At 41.1% G+C, this 20,418-nt stretch overlaps 3 protein-coding genes across 16 annotated transcripts in view; 1 reads left to right on the top strand and 2 right to left on the bottom strand.

The window, feature by feature from the left end:
• The window catches only part of POLR3B (RNA polymerase III subunit B), a 72,641-nt gene extending 71,486 nt beyond the window's left edge, over window positions 1-1,155 (bottom strand). Inside the window, exon 1 of one of the 2 annotated variants that reach the window (XM_054632119.2) lies at window positions 1,037-1,155. In XM_054632119.2, the coding sequence (XP_054488094.2) occupies window positions 1,037-1,102 (66 nt within the window). In that variant the 5' untranslated portion in view covers window positions 1,103-1,155. Of the gene's footprint in view, window positions 1-887; window positions 931-1,036 lie in introns of those variants that run through there. The other variant, XM_077178474.1, reaches the window with a different exon arrangement.
• Window positions 1,156-2,212: 1,057 nt separating this feature from the next.
• On the bottom strand, window positions 2,213-17,787 carry TCP11L2 (t-complex 11 like 2). Of its 13 annotated transcripts, none has more exons than XM_054631887.2 (12): window positions 17,648-17,787; window positions 14,844-14,965; window positions 12,670-12,843; window positions 12,441-12,521; window positions 11,282-11,417; window positions 10,924-11,044; window positions 9,977-10,197; window positions 8,959-9,095; window positions 7,723-7,910; window positions 6,186-6,367; window positions 5,296-5,468; window positions 2,213-4,812 (listed from the first exon to the last, which is right to left on the bottom strand). In XM_054631887.2, the coding sequence occupies exons 3-12, from the start codon at window positions 12,803-12,805 to the stop codon at window positions 4,568-4,570; spliced, it is 1,620 nt and encodes a 539-aa protein (XP_054487862.1). In that variant the 5' UTR covers window positions 12,806-12,843; window positions 14,844-14,965; window positions 17,648-17,787; the 3' UTR covers window positions 2,213-4,567. The 13 variants fall into 13 exon arrangements, with proteins under 13 accessions (XP_054487862.1, XP_077034586.1, XP_077034585.1 ...); XM_077178471.1 differs by having other exon boundaries at window positions 5,296-5,465; XM_077178470.1 differs by having other exon boundaries at window positions 11,282-11,414.
• On the top strand, window positions 17,527-20,319 carry LOC143694105 (uncharacterized). The gene is made up of 2 exons (XM_077178473.1): window positions 17,527-18,585; window positions 20,026-20,319. The coding sequence occupies exon 1, from the start codon at window positions 17,748-17,750 to the stop codon at window positions 18,270-18,272; it is 525 nt and encodes a 174-aa protein (XP_077034588.1). The 5' UTR covers window positions 17,527-17,747; the 3' UTR covers window positions 18,273-18,585; window positions 20,026-20,319.
• Window positions 20,320-20,418: the final 99 nt, after the last annotated feature.

Raw genomic sequence — 20,418 nt, 5'->3', positions numbered from 1 at the left:
TCCTACAAAGATTTAGCAAAAGTACTGACAAAGTATATCAAGATTCCAACAAACTTTCCCCGATTTCTAATCTCTGATAAGCACAGGGAACATCTCCTTATGTCAGCCCCACTTCCTCCGACCATGGCAGTGCAAAAACTTACAAATATCTTTGGTTGGAGACAAAACCCTTTTATTTAGGAGGAGTGCTTCCAGCCCTCATATGCTTCTCTATCTACTACCATTTAAAAATACTAGAAAATTAAATGATCAAAAAACCCTGTAGAAAGTCGTTAGCCTTCTTCTATCCACAGAAATACTGATGGTGCTCTTGGCTTTCAGCCTCCACTGCTGCTGTTTGTTAATTTACTAATCTTACTTGTGATCCCAATTCAACATCTAATAGTGGCAAAGCTAATGAAGTAAAAAGAAACACATGCAGTATGGTGCGGCTTTTAATATTGGTCCTTCGTGGTTCATGTGCAGTAGCGATTACAGTCTGCAAAGCTGAAGAGTGGTTGATTTCAGGTTTTTAGGATTTAAATGTTATGTCTAAAAAAAAGGGGTTTAATCTGTTAAATAGTAATGCAATTAAACTGATGACCTATGGATGAAGCTAATGATTTTAATCTTAAGTAAATACTTCAAGGCCAGGCTGGAAGGGGCACGGGGCAGCCTGGTGCATTGGGAGGTGGCCGTGCCATGGCAAGGGGATGGAAGGACACGAGCTGTGAGGTCCCTTCCACCCCAGATCGCTCTGCGACTCTGCGCGCAGGACACAGGCGGGGCAGACACTAGGGACGGCACATCAGGAGGCCGAGCCCGGCTTCATGAGGGGCTGCCTAGGGGCCGCTCGGACCAGACAACCCCCCACCACACACACCCACCCCACACGCACAAACACACACCGAGCGGCGCAGCACGGGCAGGGGGTACTCCACGTGTGCGCCTGCAGAAGACTCCTTCCACCCCACCCCAGCTCAGCTCTGCCCGGCCACACTTCGGGAGAGCCCGAGGCGCGCCCGGCCGCTTGCCGCTTGCCCCTTGCCCCGCTGACCTCCACCGTGTTGACCGGGGCCGCCGCCTGCTCCGGGGTAAGCGCGCCGAGCCCCAGCGCCTCCATCGCCACCCGCGCACTGTGGCGCTGCAGCACAGCGCTTCCCCCCGCGCTCCAGCGCGGCGTCCGAAGGTTCCGGCCCCGCGCAGCCCGGGCGCCAGGACCCGGCAGCCCCCGCTTCCCTCTGCCCTGCGGCCCGCCCCGCCGGGGTACTGGGGAACAGGCAGCGCCCGGGGGTCCCCCTTGAATCCCCGAGCCGGTCACCGCTCCCCCGCCGGCGCAGCCGGGGCCGGAAGGCGGCAGGGACACGGATCAGTTGGGCTTTAAACGGGTTTCCTGCAGTTTTTAGTACGTAAAGCAACACGGGAACCAGCTTTTAGCGTTGTTACTGTTATTATTATTATTGTTGTTGTTGTTGTTGTTATTATTGAATGCTGTAGCTGAATCACCTACAAATTTATTTGTTCTCCTTTACAAGGGTCTGTGGTACAGAGACACCAAAATCGTAGTCAGATGGGGAGCTACTCATCTGCCCCAGTTCAAGATTAAACGAGAAGCACGAGTGATCTCCGTAGCTTCCTGTGGCAGTAAGGTTTTGAGATATATATATGTATATATATGTAAATATAATAATTGGTAAGTTCTAAAAGAGTGTGAAAACAGCACATACAGACGTCTCCTCTGGCACAGGTTCCACATGAGTAACATTCACGAGGTTGGGTCTGGGCTCCACCCATCCTCGACACTAAGGCCCTTACCCTAAAGAGGAGTAACATTTAAGACTCCTTCCATTTGGTTTCCTGCCTGAAGCCCACAGTCAATGGAGAATTTGTTTAATACGCGGCAATCCATGTTTAATCCGTGCAAGGCCTCTATCAGGCACAGGGGGAAGCTTGGAACAGCTTCTCAGAGAAGCCACCCCTGCCTTCCACTCCCCCTGCAACTCTGCCATACAAACCCAATACATCCTTCATCCAAGTAGTCAGATTTAAGCAGGCAACTGTTTTGAATATTATTTGTACAGCTGGATTAAAGTCACTACTCTACACTGGAGCTGCTTCTGAGAAGTACCAGAAAAACAGTCACAACAGAATATTAGTGGAGTAATTTATCTTTGGCATTTAACAATCTGTTGCATTTAATAACATTTGTGTAAAAGACTTTTCACCACTGATGTTATCACAAACAAAATTTAATGCATACAAACCCTCAAATACTTGGTTTTAAACAAAGCTGCTACAGAATGGCATCTTATTTTACAAGGACAACTTCTGAGTCAAGTGCATTTCAGCCACAGTAGCATAAACAGCATGCAACACATGACATTAAACAGATGCAATGTCCCTGTTTGAAACATTAAATTAAAACACATTAAACAATCACTTGAAACACAGGCCATGCTATAAAATGCCCTTTGCAAGTCACCTTAACCCCCACCCCCCCCCCCAAATAAATGCTATGCTTTGAGTATTTACTGGTAAAAACTAGTATGACAGTTTTCCCAGCTCATTAAAGAGCTGAAGTTCGATATCTATTTGTACAATAGAATGGATATAAAATATTACAATTAAAATTTCATAATCATATTAGCAATCACCTTCAAATGTTCATAAAATCCACTTTTGGCTGAAGCTCAAAAGCATGTAGGTATTTCTAAAATTGTAGCAAATCACTAAGATTCATTCCCTCTAGCTGTTTTTTAAATTCATTCTTATCTTAATGATTTTGGATTGCCTACCAAAATTTCATATTCATCTGAGCAAGCCTGGCACAGTTATGATAGTCTAAGAGTTCCTTTCTCCTAGGTTTTCCAGGAAACAGTTCCCTTTAAAACATGTATTCATCTTTATTTTGTGCAATGTTTTCACAGAGGATAGAAGAGAAGTGCACTAGAGAAATTTCTCTAAAAAGGCATTTTGAAGAAAGTTTTCCTTAACATTTACATGTGACCAAAGTCCTTGGACACTGAAGAACAACTGAATAGAAGTAATTTCCTTTGCTATAAAGGGTACACATTCCTGTAGAAATGGACTACAAAACCACAGTGCTAATAATGCCCAGGTTTTTTTTTTAGAGCTTTATGATAGGTACAGTAATGTACATAAACAATTTGTGTGACACATTATGCTTTTACAAGTTATTTTTGTCTCTTCATAAAAAATAGACTGTAATATAAAATATTAAAAACAAGCTCTAACTTGTACCACACCAAGGTTTTCTATATATGACATCTTAAAAGGAGTAGTATATGGTAATATATTAAAATATCATTTTCAAGTAAATTATTCAATTTCATAGACAAGAACAAGTCTATAATATGTATTCCAGCACTATCTAATCCCAGTAATCTGAAATATGCAAGATAAAGCCTGTGTAAACTTAAAGTAGTTCACTTCCACATTTCTCTCTTTCAATCCTATTCATTTTCTGTATGCAAGATTCCCAATGCCTTAAATATAAGTATTCTTAAATCTAAGTATTGGGGCCCAGTCCAAAGAAATTAGAGGAAAACAGGAGCATTTCTCACACACTCCATAAAAAAGTGAATATAATAATATTTTCAAAATTTACTAATTAATCAGGTTCTTGCTTTCAGATCTAAGAATATCTTGTGAAAAATTTACATTCTATTGGATAAGGGCATGAAAGGAGCAGTTCTTCTGTGGTACACTGTGAGGTCAGGGTTAAGTGCTTTTGGGAACAAAGGTTAGAAAGACCTAACATAAAAATACTTAATACTCATCCATTACAATCAAAGATCAATACATACACATCTTAAAAGTTCTGTATGACCTCCATCAAATAAACAAAATGCTTATAAACACATTTATATACAGAAATTTACTCCACCCTCAACATCATGTTTCTCAGGTGTTTATCGTTAATCTCAGAGTTGAGAAGTTCTGAATCATTCATAATTGAAGTTGTGAACGCTGCTTCTGTAACTGCTATCCTGCAAACAGCTTGTAACACTGGCATTCTTTAATGTAACAGAGGCAAAGTTCTGGGTCCAGTAATTGCAGGAGTACCTGAACTTGGCCTGGTATGAATCTGGGTTTGGTTACTAAAGCAGTTATGCTATACTTACTTCTTCAAAGTATTCTCAGAAACATAATTGTTGTCTGAGATGTTACTCTACAAAAATACAATGTAAGCATAGTACATTTTATCTACAGTTGTTTTCTCATTTCCTAATATGCATTGCTATATGTAAATAGATTTGAGTTGAAAAATAACATTGTTTTGATGGTGGCAAAACAGTAAGTACATTGCCAGCTCTTTCCCACTGCCAAGTCATAATAAATGCTTGCTATGGAAATTAATAATTCACTGGCTATTACAATCCATTAAACAAATATTTTTCTATTAAAATATATATATGACCTTGACATTAATTTCTTTACAGTGAATTTCGGAAACTATCTGTATACATTTTACAAGATCTTTCCCCATCAACAGTCACTGGAGTAGGCTGTTCTTAGAGATGTGACTTCCCACTGTCTTGGAAGATTAAAAAAAAGGGTACATTTTTTAATTGCTAGATGTTTCTGCTTCTGTTTCCTCCATTGCTGCCTCTGGAAAAAGCAGTTTTCTAAGTATGTTTGCATAGAATGGTCCATACACTTTTTTATTGAAATTTACAATGCTTGCATACTGAGATCCCAGAAACTCTATCTCTGTCTGAATCACAGAAAGGCCTCCTGGCATAGTAGGCATACACTTCTGAAAACTCGGAAGAGCAAGCAAGCTTCTCATGAAGAGCTGGATTCGTTTGTCTGAAATGGAATATAAAGTACACTCAGAACAAATGTAAACCCAAGATGATGCCACAGTCACTTTGTAAGTACCCTGCACATCAGCACAGCAAAAAATCCAACATGTAAGCAACAACTCCTTCCCAATATTGTTTTGGTGTGGGAAACAATACTGTAAGTTTCTTAAACAATATGTTTAAACCCAGAATGGACAGAAAGACTGAACACTCATTTTATCTAAATTCTTCTCCAAAATATTAGGCTGCTTAGGCTTCTCTCTACATGCACTTTTACAATTATTTCCAGCTGTGACTAACCATGCTCTGCAGCATACCCAGAACACCATTTCCAAGTAAGCAACATATCCTTGGTCTTAGTTGAGCCAGTATTTTACTGCAGTAAGAAAATACTTTTAGAAGATAATGAGACAGCTGATTAAGCTGGTTGCCAGTAAGTTTATAAACAGACACATATAATACGACAATTAGGTAGTCTCTTACTAACCAATCAAGGAACAGACAGGATTATTCTTCTCAACAACATGAGCGATTTGACCCATTAAATTACTCTGCATTTCTTCATTAAGAGTTGGAAGACCTCTTTCACTTAGAGACTTGTTCACTATGCTGCAAATCTGGACACCAATAGCATTCAGAGCCTCCTTCAAGTCAAAACTTCTGGAAGAAAGAGAAAAGCATTAAATTCTGAAGTTTCTGTAGCATAGGTCCTAAAGTGCCCTCACTTGTCTTCTTTCCCTTTTATTTTCAACCTGGTCTCTGCAATGAGAATTTTGAAAAGTTTTCATCTTTTGCTGCAGATTTATGTAAATCTACATATACAGGAAAATTCCTATGTGGAAGATAAAATAGGGACCTAGCTGTGATCCAAATGGGAAAAGTAATTTCATGTGTGCAGCAGTGACACCAGTTCACTTTATCCTTGTGCCTAGGTGTTTTTCTGGGCCACATGCATAGCATTCCATGAGAAAAAACAGAGTGGAAAACTCTTTTAAAAGACAGTCACATACATCAGACTTGCCTGTAGCACAAGAAGCCAAAGAAATAGGGAGCCAAATAACTTGAACTACATACAACAAGTTTGAAGCAACTCCCAAGAGGATTTAGTGAATGTACTGCCACAGTATCCCCAGTATTAGGAGTGTGTGAATGAACTTTACTACTAGGTTCCAAAATTTGTACACTAACATCATGACTAAGATTTCATTAAAATCTACCTTTGAAAACACTTGTCTAACATATAGTGGCCTTGTATCATAAAGGGAATATATAAATTATTTGAATTCGGTATCTTCCTATTAATAACAAGCACCAGCTATGACACTAGAATTGTTTCCAATTATTTACCATCAAAAAAAGAGTAAAAAAAGGCCTTACTTCTTATTCATGCCTTCAAGAAGAGGAAGGGAGATCCTTTTCAGCTGATCAGTGAAATCAGGCACATCTACAATTGCTGCACCCACCATGTTGTTTGTTATGAGAGAAACACAAGCTATGACTTTTAATTGATTGAGCTTTTCTCTCAACTCCTGAAGACGAACTTCATCTGTTATTAGAGTCTAGAATTGAAACAATAATACTAATTTAGGAATAAGGAGAAGATCTAGGAAAGAGATCTAGGATGTAGTCATGAAGCACTACTATTTTTAATCACAAATACACAAACCCAGAGGAGACAGCAACTGAAATACCCTAAATATGTAGTGTAGTATAGTATAAAGTGGCATTTTGTACAAGTACCAGAAGTAAACCTGTGGCAGGAAGAAAAGTAATGAGGAAACTGAGGACATTGCACCTTATTCCTCATCACTGCTGACAAATCTGTAACCAACAATTCAGCCCACAACATGGAATGCTCAGAGGATCCGGAAAACATTGTAACAACCAAGTTACAGACAGAAGTCTTCCGGATTTGGGTGTCTTTTGAAAAAATGCCAGCATTTGTAACTGATGGATAATAATGAACAACTGTGCTTGACAACCACCAATTCAACCACCTGAGCTGGTTCTGCAAGTGACACATAAGCTGCTCCAGGCAAAAAGCCAGCTGATCATACCAAGAGCGTAAGTAATCCCCACAGCAAGATGTAGCTGGAGTTCATTTTAGGTTACAAAGAGTTCATCCTGAGCAGCACAGGGGCATTAACATCCAACAGCAGTTAGTAGCAATTTCATAGTATGGCAAGCTAGATCTACCAGAGGACATCTGTATGTAGATCTTACTCAAAACTGCTCACAGAAAGGTAAGGAAGTGGTTTCACTTCTGTCTACTGACTGAGAACACCAAGAGCATCCCCATGTATTTAACAAGTTCTCTGCCAGGCCATCCTACGTGTAGCTAAGGCCCTCTCTGGAAATGCAAATGTTAGCCTTGACTGCTGACAAATTTCCCACTGGCTTTATGGAAAGTTGCAGAGGTCAGTAATCAGGAATTGGAGGGGAAAACTGAACACTGAGTCTTGAAGCAATAGTTTACACTGAAAGGAAAAATACCTACTTTAGAGAAGCAAGTTTTTTACTGATTCTGTTTTGAAGAGCAATCCTACCAATTCCTGCTGCTGTTAGGAAAACGGAGTGCTACAATCAGTTCTTTTAAAAACAGAGAAAGCAAAGTACTGTAAATACAAGGCCCAGCCTTTGACCACAGCCAAGACTGCTCTTAGGGTGGAGCTGGTGAGCTATGATTGGAAAGAGGGAGAACAACCTTTACCTTGTTCTCTTCTGGTTGTTGACTTGCCCATCTCAAATTTCAGAATCTGGACTAGAATATAATCTCCTAATTTCAGATTTACTGTGCAGAAATTTAAGGAGTGCAAAAGAGTATTCACTTACTGTCTTCCATAGCAGGTTTATTGTATCACACTAATGATTTCATATAGCTGGTAATCTGAAGACACCAAAATATATTTCTTACCTCTGGAATTGTTTTGCAATAATCCCACTGTAACAGTTTCAAGTAGCCATTGTTTAGCACCAGTGTAGGACTAATAATTGGTTTTGAACTACTATCAGCACCAGGGCATGATGAAGACTCATCAGAAATAGATGACAATTCATCCTCTATTGATTCCTTTATCCATTCTGTTGTGAGATTCAGGGCACCTAAGCATTGTAAATAGCACAGATTTACTGCATGCCTTCATCAAAATAAGCACTACCTTGAGGAAAAAAAAAGATTTGTATAGAGAAGAGAATTCAACTTCTGAAGACTTAAACATAGTGGGCAGCTGAGTCATCACAAATGGTAATTCTCTCCCTTTCTTCCACTGATCATCTTCCACTGGTCACCTTTAATTCTACCTGGTTTGTAGAAACCCAGCCACAAATTGGTAAGACTTCAGACAAGATTTTTAGGTAATAGAAGTCTCAAAGTTTGAGAGTCCTTCCCAAAGGATTGCTTTCCCTTTTTCAGAGAAACCACTAATCAGATAGGATGTAAGACTAAAAGGTACAGGTGAAGGAAGATTAAAACGTTTGATTTGTTCTGGTAGAGTTCTTCTCAGGCTGCATAAATGAACACTGCAGGCCCTATCAGTGGCTCAGAGCTCTCATTTTAGAAGCCCCTGCTCCAGATGTTAGCATGTTTACTTATTCTTCTTGGAGGATGTATTTCTGAACACTGTTTAACCAAATCACACAAAACTGTGTGATCACACAAAAATCACACAAAAATAGTGAATCAAGTTGACTTTGCATCATCTAAGAAATTATTTTCAGAGTCTGCTTTTGTTTATTAAAAAATAGATCTTAGCCCTTCCAGCTTTCAGGTGCACTAACTCGTTTTACATGCTTACTTCACACTAACAACTGAACAGTTGCACACAAAAGAGAAAAGGCTCATCTTATGGACTCTTGCTTCTGCATCCAGACAGCAAGAGTCACCACTTGTTTGTTTTTCAGACACCATCCAATTCAGCAAATATAAGTTTGTCTGAAAGTGCCTCAGATTACAGACAGATAAACTTGATGGCAAGTTAAGCAACCATCCAGTGATAACTTGCTCGTTAAAAAATTTTTCCATTACTTATATACACAAAAGAAATTGAAGTTTTCATCTAAGTTAACTGCAACTTGTAGAGTTTTCACAGCATGTATTTAAATAGGCTTCTTTTCAAAGAAAAGTTTAAATTTAATATAGCGTGGTACATACTTGGTGTTTCTTCAAGAATTTCCTGGAATTTTGTTCTTTCATAGTCCACCAAGTTATGCCAGAGGTATGGTCTAAGGCTTTTAATTGTGTAATTTGCCATATCCACTTTCATCAGGTCCAAAACACGGAATATTTGTCTGAAAAGAAGAATTTAAAATTTCACAGTTTAATTTAATCTATTGATTTTCATCAGCACATGTGAAGCACATGTACATTATCACTTTAATTTCAATTCTGGAGAAGTGAAGGCCTTCACTGGCACTTCAGAGTAACAGATAACAGTAACCTATCATCTGGAATTCTTGAAGATAAGGCTTGGCCTAAGTTAAAAAGAACAGAACTGATGTAGCATCACTAAATGCTACAGCCCTGTAATTTTTTCAAAAACTACATGAATTGGTATATTTCAGCCAAAATTAACAGATTTTAACTTTTTGGTCACTGACTGCATTAAGAGAAACAATCCTTCTGACGCAATTGTTTTGATCCCCATATACATACATAGTAGAACAACTACCATTTAGTCTTAATATTTCAGCGTACCTCAGGAGCACTGTTTTCTGCCCTGTTATGCAAATGTTTTACCCAAGTTCAAGTGATAAGATCTTAACTAAAGAGCCTGTAAATCCAAAGTTTGGCCTTCCAGAAGAAGCATGCAATTAACTCTTCAAGAAGAAACAGTACAAGTATGCTGTTTACATTTTGTAAGAATGAACAAGACAGAAAAAGAGTTTCTGAAACAGAGATTATTGCAAGAGTTGTTGGTTTAGATATTCAGAGCTGCCTAGTTTCATCTAGGTATCCTACTCATTTCATTACAAAGTGAGATACACAATCTGTTTAGCGTGTCAGAGCTCTTCCTCTTTAATGCTTCAGAAGTTCTCCTATAAGTTTAAGAACAGGTGTTATGCAAACTGACACAACTTTAGACTTCCTTAACCCAGCCCCCCACCTTCCACTGTCTACTACCCTTTCAGAGAGGCGTTTTTTTCTCCAAAAACCACACTCAAATACCAACCTCAGTAACTCTACAATATTGTCAGTTGCTTTTAACTGTTTTATGTCATTGTCTCTTATTGGAGCACATAACTTTCCCATAGTGTTGATGACATAGTTAGCTAGTCCAGGAATATCAACAGCATTATGTTCTGCCTGCTGTCTTATAAGATCCATGTCAAGAACTTCACAAATTTGATTGTGAATCCTGTTTGCTCCAGGAGTCAGGAAAGAAAGAAGAATCTAAATTAGAGGGAGCAAAAAAGAAAAAGCTTATCAATAAAGACCAAACCACTTAGTAAGCACACTTGAGTGAAATTTTAATATTCATGTCAGGTGTTTATAGCTGACAGATTATAACCAGACATTTTAAGACTGAACATTATCAAAGGTTGTGGGGATAAAAGAACTGCTTGGAAAAAACAAACCAGTACAGTTCTGCAAAAATGCTCAAACCAATAAAACAAAAAGCAAGTCAACAACTAGACCTGTTCAAAAGCTGGGAGGCTACCTTGTAAAACAAACATTTACTAACTTAAAGTTCTGAATGACTTAGTATTGTGCCAGGATTGAAGGTTTGTATGCTCACCTGTGCGATAATCAAACAATGAAGTTTAAGTGGGCAGGTCCAATCATGTTTATACTGTTGTTCATGCCCTAAGCTCACAGTATGGTTCTGGAAACATGGCTAGTAGAGATGTGAAGCTTTGGGAGAAGAGATGACTTTCAACTGATCACTGTGCAGTGAAAACTGACTGAACATGCCACTGTTTGTTTGCGGCCATGTTCCTGGTTAATATAAATATACTACAAATAGACATCTATTTTCAGTTCTGAATAATCATGGCTTTATATTATAAAAGGAAAATCTGAAGGTGTTGACTCAGCTAAGTTAAGCAGACCCTTTGGTGAACTAAGGGACTCTTAAAGCTAAGCTGACAAATCAATACAGAGAAAGAAGAACATTACCTCCTTAATTTCCTCAAAGAGCTTGATAGCATGTTTGTATTCTGGAGGATCTTCATTCAGTTCAGATTCCAAATGATCCCAAAATGCCTTGTGTACAATTTGTTTCACTGTGCCTGCAAAGCTGTGGAGAAAGTCAATTAGATACAGAGAAGACTCACAACTAGCTTCCATCCTTGTAACTGTTCCAGATGAGACTGATCAATTGTTGGGAAACACACCTCCCCAAATACTATGCCCTGCAATAACATCTTTCTTGGGTGATAGATCAGCAGGTCCCAAAACACAGTTGAGATTGCTCCATTCATTTCTCCTCTCTTTCCAATACCAGCGCTACTTTTTGCAAAATTCAAGCTCTTACCTGTTTTGTGGGTAGTCTTCGTGTTTTATGCAAAAATTTGCATTTACAGCAATTTCATGAGCTAGAGTCCAGTTTGACAGATTTCTTGTAGCTGCCATCAGTTCATCAAATGTGATAACCTTGGGAGGGCTAGCTGCTGGAACAAACAAGATCATTCAAGCTAAATATCTATAGCTGATAAGTGCAATTGAATATACTAAAACCTAGAAATTTTACTACTTGCTAGTTGGACTCCAGTACTCTAGAAGAAGCGACCCAAGATTACCAAGTCTTTATATCTTCCTGAAACACTAACTCAGGAAACTCCCAGTTTATCAGGGGTGTGTGTGTTTGTGGGGAAATACCACACAAGCCTCAAAATATTTTGAGGAGCATTTTCATATTTCCGCATCTGAACTAAGATTTTTTTTTTCCTTTAAAATGGGATCTTGCATTTCACAGATTTCCTACTAACTGTTCTGTCAAAGCCACCCAACCAAAAGCATGGGCAGTAAGAGATACTAGATGTCCACTATAATTCCAAGCACAATGGCTATATTGCCTGTTGAAGAGGTTCCTCAGTTACTGACTCACAAACCCCCCAACTTAAAATCAGTAGATCTTCAGTCTGCTGTGGAATTAAGTTATACTCATTTTTTTAGGAGCTAGCAGCAATGACAAAACAAACTCTACACTGGAAAACAAGAGCAAATTCCCAAAGTTTCTAAATCTTTAAATTCTATAATTTAATGTAGTATTCGGAAGGCTGGTAACAAAGAAAGACAAAGAGCCAGCTGCCAAATGCAGCTCCACTAATAAGCTTGTTTTAATATAAGACTTAATTTACATAGATGTAAGAAGTAAGCATGGTCTGCAAATGCTTACAGATACAGAGAAACCACATTATAACCAAGGTTTTATTTACCATTACTCAAATTATCCTCCTTGTGCAAATGTGTGTTTTCTGTTTGATTCTAGTATTTATGAAAGAAAAATGTGAATTCAAGATAATTACATGTAACTTGGTATGATATTACAAATCTGTAAGTTACAGAAATAATTTTTAAGTGCAGGGATCAAACAGAAGAAACCCATCCTTTGCACAAAAGCATATCTGGTTGAGTGGGAGGCTGCTACCAATGTCAAGGTTAGGAAGACCATGGTGACACACTTTTCTTACACTTTCTGAAGGGAAGGAGTGCACAGGGAGACCCCCGTGGATACAGCTGCTGCTGGTGTTCCACACACAGGAGATTCACTGCTTCACAGCAAAGAGAAAGCCATGCCTCTCTGTTAATACTCTTAAACAGATTCAGAATCCCAGGTTCTACCCATGACAGCAAAGAGAAACAAGGTAAGTTAGCCTTATTGGTCCATGCACAATGCAGGTGAGGCTGAAATAGGCTTACACAGTGGGGAGCTGGGTTTGCTTGAAGAATCACTGTTAAAGCTCTGCCTGGAATATTCTGTGTCACTGGAAGAAACTGTGCTTTCTGAGAGCCGTGAAGAATCTGAGTCACTGTTCTGGTCATCATTGAGAGGCATTCTGAATCCCTTTACCTTGTTTACACAGTAAACAAGACCTAGAAAGACAAACACAATTCCCATAAAACCAGCACTTACTTTTGTTTGTTTCTCAAAAGTCAGCTACTGATCATTATATTGTGAATGAAGATCAAGTAGTTGCCTTTCCTAAACAGGAAAAGCAAAGGAAAGGATTTGGCTTGACAAAAATGGCAGAATCATATAGTTATCAACAAACTATACCTTTTCTGTAAGAAAGCTTTGTACCTTCAGCTGTTTCATACCTTAATGAATCTGTGGGAGACAGTCCCTAAATTGATCATATTTAAAAAAATGTAAGACTACCCACAGGAACACCTGAAGCTACTTGTTGCAAGAATTTTGGTAGTTTTCAACGTCCATAAAGGCATTTCGTGATGTCACCATCCTCTACCTGACCTCACGAAGAAGTGGTGTTTAGCAATGAGTTTCTTTCCACAAACAGACTGCACCGAGTGTAACAACTGTGAAGCAAACACAAAAGTTGCAGGCAGAGAACAGGCAAGTAATTCAGAATATTACATTTCTGACAGGGTGTAGCTGAAAGTCTGGCCTTTAGGTGGGTCTGTGCTCAGAATCAGATCAACAATGGCACAGACCCAAAAACCAATCCTCCTAGGGGTGAAGGCGGGTGGATAGGTTTTCTGGTTTAAGTCAAATGGCAATTCTGAGCCTCTAACAGTCTATTTAGCAGAGACAACAATATCCACTGACAAGTGTTGTGCTTCATATTGCTTCTGTCTATGTAAAGAAACTGCCTCCCTGGCCGATAATCTGCAATTGCAGAAAATGTGGACAGCTGCACAGTGTGATACAGATGATTAACAACTGCATGACAGGAAGTGAAAAATATGTTCATAATAGTATTAAAATGAGAATCTGGAAGTCAGCTGTAATTACGACCAAAGGAATTTGGCCCAGATACCAAAAGTAGCACTCCATCTCCGATTATGACCATGAAGCATTCTGTAGTGGACTTCATGAAGTGACATAGGCAGCAATGATTTCCATCAGCAAATTTAATAGATAACTTCATTTATTATTAAATCACATCAACTTCAGTAGGCAGGGAATTCCACACTTTGCAACTGCTGAATTTGGAAAAAAAGACACTTTTAGCAATAAAAGGATGATCTTTGTCTGTACTTATGTGAATCAACATATTGTGGTGTCCTGGGACAGACAAAAGGTAGTGAAAATTAAGATTTCTTTATTTCTGGCACCTAGCTACAGCTTAAAGCATTTGACTGTTTGGGTACCAACTCATCCTGAATAGGCCTTTATAATTTGATGAGCTACTACACTGATGAGCACCCCCCTGTTAATTGAAATGATTAACATTTCTTAAGTGTGTGTTTACTCTTCCTCTTCTCCCAAGAGGAAACACTCTTGGATGCACTTGAGCACCTTATTTATGTCATACTTTACACTGGGTTTTTTTTCTGAAAAGAATCGCTCCCATTAGCAGCTAAGAACACAGCTAACAGTTTATCACAGTACTGGAGGAGCCAGTGAAAGACACTTGACTAGAACTCAGAGGTCATGCATTCAGAACTTGCAACATTACCAGTGATGCTAAGCATCATAACTCTTATTAGAACAGCAATTTTATAATTTCTACCAAGCAAATATTTAAAACAGTATTGGCTAAACAAGACAGAGTTGAAGGGAACCTAAAAAACGCTACACACAGACATTTTGGCTTGGAAATTGTATTTAAGTTACAATTAGAAATGGGTCACTAGTTAATGCTAGAGAAGAAACAAAATATTTCTTCAATTAAAATCTGTGTTACAGATCTAAAAGTTAGTGAAGATCAGAAACTAGTTGCGACAAACTAGTTATAGAAGATACTTGAGGTTCTTCATGTTGAACTGCTCACTTAAATACAGTAACACTGTTAAAAGTGTGTGAAGTTTTTATTACCCTCCAACTAATTTTTTTAAATCAATATAAGAACACTGTATTTCCAGGCTTTAATCTTGTATATCACCCCTTTATTTCCATACAAATAACTAACCTCCAAAAGATTAATGTTGCAGGATGTGGTCCATCAAAAGATTTGATTAATGTTGTTCGCAGTGTAGTGGCCCAAAGTCTTGCAAATCGCTTGCAGAGTGTGAGCAATTCACGATGTGTCTACTGCTTCAGTTCAGGTGTTAAGAACATGGAAGAAGGTAAATGACCATTAAAACCCCAAATACTCTCACACAATTTACACATCATCATTTCATGAATTTCCTCTTACCTCTAGGTATGGCAATGTTAATAAACATTTAGCTTTGCAAGGTTCTTCTGACAGAAGTACTAAACCAGCCATGAAGGCAAGTCAGCACTGCCATTTTCCACCCCACCTTGATTTCTAAGAAGATGAAGTGGTTAAGGTAGAATTAGATGTCCATATACATTAAGTCCTTAAGCACTAGTCCCAGCAAAGGATCAATGCACACAGTTGCATTTCAAAGATCCACATGCATTTTGATGTATCAAGACCATACCCGCTCCCACAATATATGCACATATACAGACAGCAGAGCTGTCAGTAGGGTGCTTCAGAAGGCTTAAGTAAGAAGTTTCAACACTGCAACAGGAGGTGACACACAAAAAACCACTGCAATCTTTTGCCACACTAAATACATTTCTTGGTAGAATGCTTCAAGCACAATAGGAAGTAAGAGTGGGTGTAGTCTGCAGATTCAGAACATTATTGTTAAATTCTACATTTAAAAGATAAACACATGAAACTGAATGTACATGAATATACAAGCAGAACCTGCATGGGCCATCTAAAACACTTAGGCAAAAATACAGTCATTGAGCATATGAAAGGTAAGCACAAACCAAAAATGGCCTTTCTAATTAGTTACAACAATAGACAACTGAGTTACTCAGTCTTTGCTTTATAGCATACACTGGAAGAGCTGATTTTCCTTATGTTTTTGTAGATAGCACAGAAGTTCTCATTAATAACTAATGGCCAAGTTCATTTAGAACTTTAAATTAGTATATAACAGTCACATAAAAATATGTCAAAAAGCCCTTCAGCCTTGCAAGATCTCTTTGTAACTCACCATCTTGGATAAACAATACCATCTTGGGTTTTTTAAAATTTGCTTATAAAGTATTACATATTAGGCTGTTGTTTTAATACACATATTAATATCCCAACTGTTCTATCAAAGGGATCAGCCTGAGGTTACAACCTGCTTTATTCTGCTACATTAAAGACTACCCACATTTATATTTATATTAGGTTGGACACCATCACAGTGGGCTTCATCACACCATTTGCTTTCTTTCAATCAGTACCATACTGTAGGGTTTTTTAAGGATAAACTCTTTGGAAGACCAAGCTAAAAGTATCTTCTACAGGTACCAACCCCAAGATTACAACTAATTTAACAATGAAGAAATTTTCACATTTCTGCTATTTAGACAGGTGAGGATTACTCTTTTTAGTAAAAAGAAAATTAATACAAAACTGCAGATGCTTAAAGGCATTTTGTTCTTAACTGGCTACTGCATCACCCAGCTAGATTCTTCATTTAGAACTTATCAAGACTGCAAGATCAGGTTAGTTTTAGAAGACACAAACACACTTTTTATTTCTGTAGCTTTGCTTTAGAAGTTATTTTATGAAGCACCTGGGGGAAGGAGGGAGGAAGATAGTTTCACAGTTGGGTATTTTCTTCAGATACCATCTTCAAGCAAAGGTTTTCCACAGCCCTGCTTTGTTCAAAGGAAGTGTGCATGGACACAGAGACTTATGAGTGCTCTGTCCAGTTTTACCACTATGAAAGTCTTAACTCTGTTTATTCTGCTGGGTTCACATTCTTACTATCTTCAAGCTGGCACCGACTGAATCTCATTTGGTCTAGAGTTTCCCTTTCACTAACTCTACCTCTGTCAGCACTCACCACAGAAGAACAGAAAAGAACCTTTGTTAGAAGTTACTTGCATTTCCTCGCGCCTCATTTTTCACAGTTTATAGCAGCCTTTCTCCCCTTTAGCTTTCTAGTTTCACAGCTCTTGGGAGAGATACTTCTCTCCGTGAAGGCTTAAAAAACTGTACTGGCGAGAGTAAGCTGCGTCCGAGTGCCCCGAGGGTTGCCCGCGGGAGTGACCTCCGCCCGGACAGGTCGGCGATGGGACCTGCTGCCCTCCCCCGCGGGGGCAGAGACACCGAGAGGAGCCGGCGGCTCCTCCTCTTCCTCCATCTGTTTCGCTGCCTGTCTCCTCCCCCGGCCCCATGTTTTTAACACTTAGCAAAGGCAGGAGTTTGGCACCCTCCGACCAAAAGACCAAAACAAACAGCGTTTCCAAGGACAGGTCCGGGGGGAGGGAGTCCGGGGGAGAAGCAAGGAGAGAACACTCCCTGTCAGCCCCAGAGAAGGCGAGCCCGGGCACCCACCCCTAAGCGCCCCAGTCCCCATGCCCCGGGGAGGTGTCGGGGTGCCCCTGCCCTGCTCACCAGGGCTGCACGGGGGGACCCTGCGGCTGCGCCCGTCGGGGCGTATCGTCCCGGCGGACACTAAGGGATGGCGAAAGCCCAGGAGACACGGGGCAAGGAGAGAACTACGGACCCAGCGCAGGAACTGCGAAACCCACCTGCTGCAGCGGGTTCCCCACCGGGGCAGTAGAGCGACGGGCCAGTCCACTACCTCCCTGCCACCCACACCGCACAGGAGGGTAGCAGCCCCGAGCCAGCACTGTCCCGGACTCACCCCGCGACTCATCGCCCAGCGTGCCCGGACACCCCGCCGCCTGTCAGCTCCCCGGCCGGCCGGAGCAGCCCTACCCTGCTGTCCCCAGCCGGTCACTCACCGCTGCCCCTCGCCGTCCACACAACGCTCGCCAGGGCCGCGCACAACTCCCCCCTTCAGATTTAAAGACCCAGCCTGGACTATTACTGTCTTCCTCGGGCATGTCTATCTCTGACGGTGGAAGCGGGGAGGTGCGTCATCTTTTCCTGCCAGCGGCGAGTTATCCACGGCGCTTGGGCCAGCCTCCGCTTATGCCAGTAGAAACTAACCGTATCTCCTCATTCTGCCTGCGACCGGGCACTAAGCTTGGGGAAATATGCGGCGACACGGGAAGATACTTCGACGGACTCCCCCGCGCTGGCAGTGGGCCGTGCCGGCATGCGGGGGATGGGCCGGGTGGTGTTTACGGAAGGGCCCCGTCCGTCCGGGTAGGCGCCGCCCCGGCCCCGCCCCCGCCGAGCCCGGGCGTGCGGGGGAAAGGGGCTATGCTCCGCAGGGAACGGGTCCAGGTCGCGTGTGCCTGCCTTTGTGCACTGCGCTGCAAAGGGAGCTATAACTACGTCCTGCCCTCGTTTCCTTACCCTATCGATGGGGGAGCAGTGTGGCGCCCCTCCACGCGCCATCTTGGCTCCCCACTGCCACCCCCGCCACCGCGGCTTCAGAGGAGCCACTCGGCCCCGTGCTGAGTTTAGTCACCCGTCTCGCTCACGGCTGTGGTGTCCGGAGGCTTGCTGAGCGCCCACGGAGGAACGTAGCACGGGGCAGTGCAGCACTATCATTATAAATGCTTTGCTTATTGCTGTATTGACCTCGTGCACTGGTAGCTTCACGCACCCACTGTCAGGGTCATCACCTCTTCCTGTCATAGAAGCTACGTGCCACCACTGCCTCACCCACCAGGAAGCACGGAGGGCAAAACACCGGCAGTCATCTCTGAGGCAAGAGCTCACTAACGCACTAGCCTTGCCCATCATGAAGACGGAGCTCCCCTTCCTGCAGGTAACCTTCAGCACACATGGTGAACTACACAGAACAAACACATATTGTACTCAGGTAGACCAAAGCCCACTGTAGGTCCCAGTAACCTCTGCTATAATATCAAGGGCTTGAAGCAGGGAACAGTGTTTGGCTACGCAAGTGCCAAGTGCCTGGCTGGAGAGGGAGCACTTGCTTGCAGTGATGCAGAGCACCTGTCAGCCTGGCCTTCAGAGACATTAAATGGGATCAAGTCCAACAGCCTAATCAGGTAGCTTCTATAAAGAAGACAATGTTTTAAATAACTGCATTTGCACTACTTTGCCCCACTTTGGGTGTGTTACATGGCAATGACAGTCTGAAAGAGGTTCAAAAGGGCTTTGTAAAAGACTGATAATATACAGATGGGCTACTTTGTACAGAATTGTTATGACTTCCAAGGATGTAATTTATTATTATTTTTTTACATCAATTTTTGCTTAGAGACCCTCTGAAATATGGGGAAAACACAAGTTTTTTTCTGTTATGGCTGCTGACATCTTTTATTTATTAACCAGCTAAAACTGCACAAAGAGTACTTGCAAAAACACCAGGGACAGTGATTCCAGTGATTCAGGGTCTGTTTTGCTTCTCTGTGGACTGGATTTGTGGAAACCTGTGTTGCTCAGTGGCCTAGCTTGCACAGGGAGGGAAAGGGGTCAGCCTCACCAAGTGAAGTAGCTTCTAAATACTGATATGAAAGAAAGCGTCAGGGGGAAAAGTAGCTCAGCCTAAAAGTATGTCCATCTCAATCATGAAGTAAGAGATGGGATTCCAGAAAGGAATGGCTTTAAAACAAATTTTTTTTCAGCTATAGCAGTGTCATTCTCTCACAAGCCCACCAGCTCTTTTGGAGCCCATTCTTAAGTGCATATTTTGCTCTATCTATCTATCTATCTGTCTGTCTGTCTGTCTATCCATCTACCATATCAGAGATGTACATCGGTCATATATAGCTGAGGCACCAAGATTCTGGTCCAAAAGCCAAGAATAAGTTAGACACTGCAGTACTCAGCACTTCCCCTTCTTTTTGGTTTCAATTCTTTCCTGATCCAGAGGCACTGAAGCTATAGGCCACTATATGGATCTTGAAGTAGATTACCTACTGGAGAGATTTTCTCCACAGAGAAATGATACTTTTTTCTCACTTTCTGGTGTCCTCAATGTCAGCCAGAAAAATAATTTTACAGCCTTTAAATTTCTTCTGCTCAATTAACAAGATCAATGTCCTTGTGTCTTATATAGCACATGCATGTATGTCCTGGATTTGGCTGGGATAGAGTTAATTTTCTTCCTAGTAGCTGGCAAGGGGCTGTGTTTTGGATTTGTTTTGAAAACTGTGTTGATAACACATGGATGCTTTAGTTACTGGCGAGCAGTGCTTACACTGAGTCAAAGCCTTTTCTGCGTCTCACCTCACCTCAGCAGCCATGAGGAAGGTGCGCAAGAAGTTGGGAGAGGACACAGCCAGGACATATGACCCCACTGATCCAAGGGATATTCCATACCATAAGGCATCATGGTCAGCAATAAGAGAAGGTTGGTGCACAGCTTGAGGACTGGCTGGCCATCAGTCAGTTGCTGGTGAGAACTTGTTTTCATTTGCTTCACTTGTCTTTCTTGGCTTTTGTTTACCCTGTTGTTATTTTCATTTTGATTACAATTTGATATTATTTTAATTTTTTTAAATTATTAAACTTACTTTATCTCAACCCACAAGTTGTCTCACTTTTACCCTTCTGATTCTCCCTCTCATCCCACTGGGGACATGTGCGGTGAGAGAGAGTAACTGTGGTGCTTATTTCCTGGATGTTAAAC

This window comes from Agelaius phoeniceus, chromosome 5 (genome assembly GCF_051311805.1).
Source record: "Agelaius phoeniceus isolate bAgePho1 chromosome 5, bAgePho1.hap1, whole genome shotgun sequence".
Classification (NCBI taxonomy): domain Eukaryota; kingdom Metazoa; phylum Chordata; class Aves; order Passeriformes; family Icteridae; genus Agelaius; species Agelaius phoeniceus.
Note: the sequence above shows the minus strand (reverse complement) of the source record. Positions and strands in the feature narration are given on the sequence as shown.